General features: G+C 45.6%; 1 protein-coding gene across 4 annotated transcripts; it reads right to left on the bottom strand.

The window, feature by feature from the left end:
• Positions 1–2,053: 2,053 nt before the first annotated feature.
• LOC124694806 (3-hydroxyisobutyryl-CoA hydrolase-like protein 3, mitochondrial) lies at positions 2,054–9,628 on the bottom strand. 4 transcript variants are annotated; one of them, XM_047227767.1, is made up of 11 exons: positions 9,376–9,628; positions 6,298–6,399; positions 6,128–6,172; positions 5,894–5,946; positions 4,534–4,668; positions 4,335–4,431; positions 3,689–3,818; positions 3,332–3,510; positions 3,048–3,175; positions 2,863–2,964; positions 2,054–2,286 (listed from the first exon to the last, which is right to left on the bottom strand). In XM_047227767.1, the coding sequence occupies exons 1-11, from the start codon at positions 9,602–9,604 to the stop codon at positions 2,188–2,190; spliced, it is 1,299 nt and encodes a 432-aa protein (XP_047083723.1). In that variant the 5' UTR covers positions 9,605–9,628; the 3' UTR covers positions 2,054–2,187. The 4 variants fall into 4 exon arrangements, with proteins under 4 accessions (XP_047083723.1, XP_047083712.1, XP_047083708.1 ...); XM_047227756.1 differs by lacking the exon at positions 6,128–6,172; XM_047227752.1 differs by lacking the exon at positions 5,894–5,946 and having other exon boundaries at positions 6,108–6,172; positions 9,376–9,627.
• Between the last annotated feature and the right edge of the window lie 523 nt (positions 9,629–10,151).

The following is a 10,151-nucleotide window of genomic DNA, read 5'->3' as shown; positions in this document are numbered from 1 at the left end:
AACTACTGACGGCGATGATCAGACATAAGCAGAAACAAGGATCAAGGACTAGCACCTTAACGGCGAGGATCAGCACAAGGGCCCTCGCGATGCCTCTTGCAGCCGAAGATGCTGGAGCAGGAAGTCTCCTTCCTGAAGACGTCGACCTTGAAGCCGTCGTCCTGAGGGGTGAACACGATCATGTCGTCAACGCGGAGTAAAAGCTTGGAGACGAACTCGCTCCAGGACTTGATGAATCTGACGCACTGGCCCGTTCACTGGCACCTTCCACTCACACCGCTGGTCCATGTACAAGCACACCTTCACCGGCGGGCCATTGTTCTTCAGCTTGTACTTAGTGATCAGGAGCTGCTCCATGTAGGACGTCACGGCGAGGGCTAGGAGGTCCGGGCTCTCCACCTGCACAAAGAACGCCGGCAGCCGCTGCCTAGGAGCGTGCCCTAGCTCAGCAGGACGGCCGACGTGAACCCTTGGCGCGGTGATCTGCCGTTGGGCTTCCATGAACGATTTATTGGGGTCACGAAGCTGCACCCGGACGGCCATGTACCTTGTGTCCAGTATAGGCCCTTCCAAGAACAATTCCAGGAAGGGCCAATTCTGCAGATGCAATGACAATAGAAAGAGTTAGCGATACTTGGCATAGGCTAATGTAAGTATGCTTTTTGCCCAGTTGCACTTGCACATTGCTTTAAAACCTAGATCAGACTGCCAGTTTGACGGAAGAAACCAAAAAAAAAAAAAGCCAGAACCGGAGCCTTGGTTTACTATCGCATCTTCTAAGCAAAAGCCACATGTTTCTGGCATCTTTATGGTGTTCTTAGTACTATGACACCCTGTATGGCTGTGTGCATATGCTGCTATGCAGAAGCCAGAGGTTATATTCTTGCTGTGCAACTCTCCAGAGGCTAGAGGCCGACCCAGCCCAACGTTTGTCATGGTGGAGAATGGCACAAATATATGTTTTCCTTATTGTCGACACATGGAAAAGGACAAGTTAATCAGGTACACATGTGTGTTGCATTTTTTTTTAGATGAGAGGGAGAAACAAACATGCTCCTAATTAATGTCTCCTAGCGAACTGAGATATATATTGCTTTCTGGTGCACCCAGAGCACCCGAATATTCCAGCTAGCAGAAGTTCATTGGAATGAGAAAATAAGGAGTGTGGTGAGACCCGTTGCTGGAAATGAGAGGAATCTGAAAGTTTATGGGTATTAGAGAACGAAACTTCCTTACTCGCAGAGATGCTCGTACGTTAAGGGCCCAAATCAAGACCTCGTGGATCATCTGGTGTTGACGGGGTAATTTTCAAGTTTGTACTTGGCTGCTTGGAACGTCTGCTGTCACGGACCGGCGGACGTCCACGCAAAGCTGAAACATTTATACGGGCACTGAGGACAAATGAATTTGTTTATGCGGCTGGTGAAAATTATGTGACGGATATGACAGACTTGTCCGTCTACATCCTGAGCTGTTCCTAGGTCTTTAGTGGTCTTTCTCTCTTGTAGCGAGGGTGAACATGACCTCATGGTGTTGGAACAATGTTGCATGATTTTCACCTGATATTTCGTTAATTAGTTGGAACTTTTTAAAATTAATTCATAACGCAGATACTTTTGCTTAAAAAAAACAAGATCCGGTCACGTCGGCGTGGCGGAGGGTGTGTCAAGCACTGAAGCTGGAACAATTGTCCATCAGGCTTCACAATAGCAGCTTGTAGCCACTCTCATGTGTTTCAGTCCACCCGAGTGTACTTACCATCTTAGATGTGGCACATGTGTATGGCACTGCAGAAGGAAGGAAGGACGAAACCTAAATCGTTTGTGTTAATCATTTCGATCAAACGAGTTACCAAACTTCTGTTCAGAGCAAAAGGTTCCATCTCAGAGCAACAGCAGCTCAAGCGCAAGGAATTACCTCCAACTTACAAGCAGCAAAGGCTGGAGACAATGCTCCTCCACATCAAAAGTACATTCCGTGCAGCTTATTTATGTTTCAGCTCAACATCAACAGGAAAATTAATAATTGAATCAAATGTTGACACTCCAACTTCTGCAGATAAAGTATTTTAAGCATTTATTGGCGCAACGAACAGCGTGTTTATGTTTTCAATTTCCAATTACATCATCGAAACATAAGGAAAATGGATGTTCAGGTAGTCATAACACTCTGGGTTGTACAGAAAAATCATACATTCAACTCAGCATCGGCCCCTAATGGTTCAAAAATTGATTCAACCTCATCCATGTTTACGTCTTCCAGAGTTGCTGGATTCCATTTTGGATTCTGCAAAGTGACAATAGAATTTAGCGGGATGCTACTGATCTCTTCAAGTTCAATGACCCACTACCACACTATAGGTAGAAAACCTTCCCCAGGACGAATATATGTATTTTTCAAGAGTACAAAAAAAACATAACTATTCAATGTGTGCTACTGTGTCTTATTATTCCTAGCTTGGAAATGAAGCTACCTCATCTTGCACGATAAACAAAAAACAGTCCAAGTTGCATTATACGTTGATGTAATTAGCGTTTTTGCCCAGTTGCACTTGCAAGCATAGTTTTAAAAACTAAACCAGATCTCCAGTTTTACCGGAAAAACAGAAAACCGGAACCAGAGCCTTGGCCGGTTCATTAAGCACAGTGGACAGGGAAACAGCGGTCCAACCGCTGGGCTTACAGCTTTAGAGCAAAGATCAATAGAGGAAGGCCCATGGAGAAAGTGGTGACTAACACATGTACCACACAATGACGCACATCTAACTGTATGAGTCTGTGCATCGGGTGAACCTTAAAGTCTTCTTGGACGGACAATTCAAGAAATTGGAGACTGAAAAATAAAACCATATAGGTCACTTGCCTGGTCTTTGTCAACTAAGACAGCACGTACACCTTCAACAAAATCATCTCGAACCGACGATCTCAAGGCAATGCGATATTCCAACTTCATAACACCAGCCAACTGAATTAACCGAGAAGCAGAATTAGCAAAATTACAGAAAAACAAAATACAAATGTCCAACTGCACAAGATACCAGAGACTACCTTAGATAGATGGTTTTCATTATTCCCATATGATGATGCAACTCGAGAGAAATGCTTCTGTGTTAAACAAAGAGAAAACGGAGCACCTTTCTTAAGTCCTGCTAAAGCATCATTGGCCCATTCTGCCACTGCAGCCAACAAAGAAAAGAATAATTACATATACATATCAGTACTGCACTAGACTTAATTTGTATATAGCACAGGCCATTTAAAAAAAAATGCAGGACACTGTTTTATTATATAAGAATTGTCTTGGTGCCTTAAAAAACTTAATGTCTGATTACCTTCGGCATCACCACTTTGACTACACTTCTTTAGCTCTTCGACAGATTCAGCAGCTGATTTATCAGCACCAAAAGAAGAAATGATAACTGGTAAAAGCTTTTCTAACTGGGGCACTGACTCAGGTTCCTTCTTGTACCCAGTCAGGAGTGACTCAACATCTTTGTGAGGATCAGCAGTGCTGCAAGATAAAGAAAGGTTTATATGTCAAGATACCACCAAAATAGTACAGTAATATAGCAAGCACATATTGTGTCCTGAAACTTTACACATGGATAAATAGACAGAACTACAGAAAATAGTTACAAAAATTGTCTATTAATGTGTTTACAAAGTTTTCGCCAAGTAAGTTGACATACAGGTTAGCACTCAAGAGGGATTCCTTAAGTGAGCCCAAGTCCCCGGAAGGTACATAATGGGTTCCAAGACCTATAAACAGAGCATCAGCAGGTGAAGATATCCTTTTCCCTGTCATCCCAAGGTAAGCTCCTGAAAGAAGATGTCGTAAGTGAAATGGACAGTAAGAAGGAACGCTATATGATTTGAAAACAGTTTACCCATTTGGGGATAGAGAAAGCCACATCAATGTCATAGTATTAATGCATACATAAAGTAATGATCTGGCATAAGTACTGCACATTCAGCATAATTGAACATTAATTGCATAGCTTCCAAGAGTCAGGATTTAGAACTGACGAACTTCTTCCATAATAAATAGAAAAGGGAGTTTCCACTAAACATTCACTTGATTATGCTCACTAAAAATGGTCATCTTGGAACACACAGCAGAAATGGAGACAAGAGAGAGCGAAAATGGAGACAACATAGAAGCACACAGTTGTAAACATCAAGATACATAGGAGTGCACGAGGTAGGGATGGAGGGTTTGGTTATGACTTCTATGCAATTAAAAAGAAAAAGCATGATGATTATAGAACAAATTAGTAGCAGAAGACACCACCTACGAAGTACTACAACAAGATGGAGGGGTATACAGAAGCATACCGACTGCACCCCCTCCTGGCGCTTTTGCACCAATGTAAGCAAATCCCACATCTGGGAATAGGCCAATAGCATTTTCTGGCATGGCCATGAGTGTTCGCTGTAATAATAGCACATTGGACAAACATGATCAGTCTTCAAAAGGCAAAAGTTGAAAGCGGAACTCAATAAAACGAAGAGAAATGGAGTTGCAAACAATTGCCTCAGTAATAATGCGATAGCGGCCATGTCCAGACAATCCAATTCCAAACCCCATGGTCACTCCATCCATCAAGCATATATAAGGTTTTGCATACTCATGAATCTTACAAATCAAAGAGTACTCAGCAGTGAAGACCTGAAAAGGAATAATGTATCTTGTAATGATGCATATGATAACAATATAATGGACAAAGGACGACATAACACAATCAGCTATTTTCATTTACCAATGCAACACAAAAGAAACAAACCAAGGAGGACAAGCTAAGATACTAGTAAGAGTGTAAGGCATGCAGAAATATTTCTATTAAACATTCTCGGTGTAGAAAATCTTAGCACTGCACATATTTTACATTTAATGGTGCAACAAAAAGGAACACACCGAGGAGCGCAAGACAAGTCACTAGCAAGACAAGCAGATTAGTGACAATTAAACATTAGTTATTCAAAAATAAGATAAGATAGGGTTCTTCTCAACAACGTACTAACAGTTAAGGTAGATGCAAACTAACTAAGCATTTCAAAATCTTAGTACTATAAGTACATAGATGTATTGTGCAATTTAGAGGCCGGGCCATATTTGTATTGATATTGATGATATAATGTTAGATGGTCAGTGGGTTAAAGAAGCAGAGAGTGTTAAAACAATAGATAGTGACTTGCAGATGATATATAACTGAATGCTCTTTAAAAATATAGATATATATATATATATATATATATATATATATATATATATATATATATATATGCACATTCTACAACTTCAAAGTGAAAACAAGCCTAAATGAAATACCAGTCCAGTAAAACTACTGCTCGTTATCTTCTTTCAATTGCAGTCAGAAATTCAGAATCAACAAATAGAATGCATGTAGCTCAGTTTTGTCTTTTTTCTTTTCAATTTATGATAATCAACCAATGAAATGGCAATGGCTCAGTTTCCTACTTACCATGTGATATGAATCCACAAACAAATTACAACCAGCATTATAAAGTTATTTTAGAAATCAGCAATCGAGTAATTGTTGGAGCTAATATTTTGTTTGGAATTGTCCTCAAATTGTTCTTTGAAACTGTACCTCGATTCTCCCATCTCCATAGGAACTTGAATTCATATGTTTTGTTATATGGCCAAATCAGTGGTAAAAATTCATTTATGAAATAAATCTTAATACAAGGAGTTAGGTATTGCATTTCAAGTCAGAATGTCGCAGAGTTATTTAAATATTGCATTACTTTTTGGAGTTAGCTGTGAATTTCAAAATATAAGTCTGTTGAGTTGTCCCTGCAGACTGGAATATATAGTTTCGACTATACGTTTGCAATATTTCTCAGATACAAACAAGGTCTTATTACTAGACCTCTATTATCTCTGGCATTGTGCAATCATTAGCAAGTCTCTTCACATCCCCACCTGCAGTTTACACTAAGCAGTAGTCACTATCTTGTGCAAGTTTGAGCAACACCTGAGACAACAACATATACCACTGCCGCATAAAATTTCTCACAAGAAAGACAAAAGGACCATCAATTCTAAATATAAACTTGGGTAATAAAAAACATGAGAATAAAGACCTTTTGCACAAGTGATGTGCTCTTGTCCTTTTGAATTTCTGCTGCAACACCCTTAATATCCATCCCTGCATTGGCCATGAATTTTATTTGAAAACATCTCCAATGCTCCGGATATAAAGGCAATACAACATGTTTAAAGGCATAGCTTATTAACCACAAAAAAAGGGGACGAAATAGAGAGACAAAATACCAGCTGAGAAAGCACGTGAAGAACTGCTTTCCACAAGAACGCACTTCACATTTGGATTTGTTTCCCAATCATCAAGAAATGCCTTGTATCTAAGGTCCATTTCTGCAACCATTTAAGGTAACGAATATGTGAGTGGAACTCAATAAGGCATCAGACAAACAATCTGTGGGGAGGATGTAAGTAGACAACATCTATGGATGTATCCATCCTATGCATGTGCACAGTAGCAGCTACCAAATCATGACTCCTCGTAACCTTAGTTTCCTTTAGATAAGACTAGCTACATAAGCCCCTATTCCCCCTTTGGAAGTTCACCTTTCTCCCCAGCTCTTTCGCTCTCTCCTCTGCTTCCAAATTCGCTCAACTCAATAGTAAAATTATAGCTCCCGCAACCGCAAACCTTAGTAGTGTATATTCAATTTATTTATATTAACCTGGAAACACAAGTGAAACTAGGTGACGAATTCGAGATATATTTTGTACTCCCTGTGGTCCAAATTAAGCGAAGTTTTAGACATGGACATATTTTCCAAGATACAACTTTGACCTTATTTCTTACTTGACGAATCTTAATAATCTTTTTTATAGATTTAAATAGTCTAAGTTAAAGGAGTTTGACTGTTCTAGGACGCCGTCTATTCTGTAACAGAGAGAGTTGTAAAATGCTTCACACCACCTCAAAAGGTGTGCGCTGCACTGAACCACCTAAAATTGGACATCATGTTAACACGGGCAGGAACAGATGCACAAGTCACAAACAGAGGGACACCTCCCGCTTCAACCAAACATGTATTTTCACGATCAACTGCTAGGCAGTCACCATGCCGCAAGAATGCCCAACATTTGTGTGTGGGCCCATGATGTCAGCAGGCCAGCTTGTAATGGACAGCCAACAAAAGACATGGTGTTAGGGCATCCCCAGCGGCGCGACGCAAACGGACGCTGAGCGACCGTTTGCATCCGCTGTGACCGAAAATGCGTCTGGCACCCTCTCCAGCGGCGCGGCGCAAAGTGACCGGGCCATCCGCGGAGACGCAAACGTGGCCCAAATATGCGCCAGGTTTGCGTCTCCGCGGACGCGCAAAGTGTCCGCTCGCGTATCCACCGGGCCCGCCTGGCAGCGAGTCTGCATCGAGGGCACCGCTTCGGCGGTCAGCGCTTCCGCATCTGCGCCGCAGCCTTCGTCATCAATGGCGCGGCTGCCTGTTCTGCGCGCGCACTGGCGGGCGGCGGCTGGGCTTCTGCGCCGCCTTCAATGGCATCGTATCCCGCGCGCGGCCACCCTTAAAAGTCCACCGGCCGCGTTGCTCCTTCGCCCACAGCTCCACTCGCACCACCACTGCCGCAGCGCCATGGGAAAGAAGAACGACTTCGAGGCCTCCGGCAGCGGCAGCAAGAGGGTGCCGCTCCCTGTCATGGCGGGGAGGCTCATGCACGGCAAATGGTTGCCGTGCGACGACGCCTGGTCCGGCGTGCAGCTGCCTGGCGACTAGCGGCTCAGCTGCCGCCGGGTGCCCATCCCCCCATTCCCTGCGCGCGAGCCTGATCGAAGCGCGGAGATCCGGCAAAGGAGGCGGTACCTGCCGGCGGACCTCCGCGCCGATCCGGCGTACGCCATCGACTCGCAGAGTTGGCGTACGTACCTGTCGACGGAGACGGATAGGAGAAGAAGGGCGGGCTTTATGGGCGACAGGGATTATCCCTTCGGCCCTGCACCGCCGGCTCGTCGTAAACAGGCGCCGACGCGTCGTCAGCAGACGCAGCACAACGACGCCAACGACCACGACGACGACGAAGCCTACGACGCCTACGACGACGACTACATCGAGGCGCTCGCGTACCATAGCGAGGAGGTGAAGGCCGACAGCGACGACTACGTCGCTGTCGTCTTCCACGAATGGCAGCAGGCCATGGCGGAGGGCCGCAACTTCGACTTCCCGGAGAACATGACGGACGACGAGATGGCGAAGCTCGGCGTCCTCGTCTCCGAGAACGACACGCCTGTGCAGCCGCCGCTGCCCCGCTACGCCACCGCCATCATGCCGCCGGGCCTGTCGGCGGATGAAACCCTTCGACAGGCGCTCCTGGACTCGGCGTCACCTCCTCCACCGCCGCCACAGCCTTATCCCTGGGCGCCTCCTCCACCGCCGCCACAGCCTTATCCCTAGGCGCCTCAACCGCCGCCACAGCCGCAGCCCTGGGCGCTTCCACCGCCGCCACAGCCGCAGCCTCCTCCACCTCCAGCACCGGCGGCGCGCCCGGCGTACCCTCCCCCGACTGGCTACTGGCCGTGGGCGATACCGGAGCTCATCGTGCTTGAAGCGGCGAGGAGCAGCACAGCGACGATGAGCAGCAGTAGGCGTTTAGGGTTTTTTTATGTTTTAAGTATGTAAATTATGTTTCATGTTTAACAAAAATGTTTCGGCCAAAAAAATGCATCGTGCCGCTGGAGCCACCCCTGACGCAAACGGACGCGCGGTCGATTTCGACCGAAAGGGCCGACGGAAACGGACGCTAAAATGCATCGTGCCGCTGGAGATGCCCTCATGTGAAACGAATGGCAACATGTATTGGTTGCTAGAATAGTAGTTGCTGTTGATGAGCCTATCACAATATCCATCTAGTCATCTAGTGTCTACCAACGCATATCGAGACACAAAGCGTTTGCTCTTTCTCGAAAAGAAGAAAAGGGATGGCAAGATCTGATGTTTCTGTAACGCATGTCTGTCGGGGTGAAGTGAAACGTGAATTGTAACACTCCGATCTCGAACTTGATTTAGCTTCCTGGTACTTATTTAGCAGTGAATGTGTATTCCAGATGCTGTCTAGTCAGTAGTCACTACTTTCGAATGTACAAATCGAACTAGAATCCGGCACAGCAAACTAGTTAAACACTAGTAGAATTTCAAAAACTTCACCGAACGCTCAACACGAATTTCACCAACTCTCTCTCTCTCTCTCCGCAACCTAACAAACTAGCGAGGTTCGCGCAAGCAAATCGAGGTACTCCTGCACAAATCACAACACAAGGAAGACCCAATCGGGCAGGTGAAGGAGGAGGAGGAGAGCGATCCGCACCGAGGTTCATGGCGTTGAGGGCCTTGGGGCGGTCGAGGGTGATGACGGCGACGCCGTTGGGGAAGACGCGGCCCTTGACGAACTCCTCCGCGGCGGCAGCGGCCATGGCGGCGAATCGGCGGACCAGGCGGAGGGGGACGAGGCTAGGGGTCGGAGCTAGGGGTTTGGCGGGTGAGGAGAAGAGGGAAGTGGCGGTGGAGATCGGGATGCGAGAGAAGAGAGCTCGCATAGCGACGTGGCTGAGAGCGAGACGATGAAGCACTGAGTCGAGCAATACTGATTTAATGGAAAATCAAGTTAGATGAAGAAACAAACTTTGAAACTAAAATACAGACTACTGAAAACTTTGAAGATTGTAGAACATTCCAAGATAAAAATACATAATGATCCTATGTTTCCTACACTTACCCAAGCTACTACCGTTAAACTTCACGTGTAGACACACGTTGAAAGACGCCGAGCCTCCGTAGAAGTAGCATCGTCAACGAGGCTTTGTGAGTCGACGAATAGACTCGCTGCAAGCAGCGAGGCATATGTAATTGTGGCACGTCGACCGGGATGTCCTCGTGTTGTCTTGGACCAAGATCCATCTTATCCCATCGACGAAGTTAGGCAATAATGACGGATCCACCACCTCTGGACCAACATCCTCTCTCACCTCGCCTCGGCCCCCAACGCCACGTGGGTAACGATGAACATCAACGACACGCCGAGAAACTGATCTCGCTAGATCTGATGAACGGCAAGGAGACCAAGCTATCGATCTGAAGGATAGA

This window comes from Lolium rigidum, chromosome 1 (assembly GCF_022539505.1).
Source record: "Lolium rigidum isolate FL_2022 chromosome 1, APGP_CSIRO_Lrig_0.1, whole genome shotgun sequence".
Classification (NCBI taxonomy): Eukaryota; Viridiplantae; Streptophyta; class Magnoliopsida; order Poales; family Poaceae; genus Lolium; species Lolium rigidum.
Note: the sequence above shows the minus strand (reverse complement) of the source record. Positions and strands in the feature narration are given on the sequence as shown.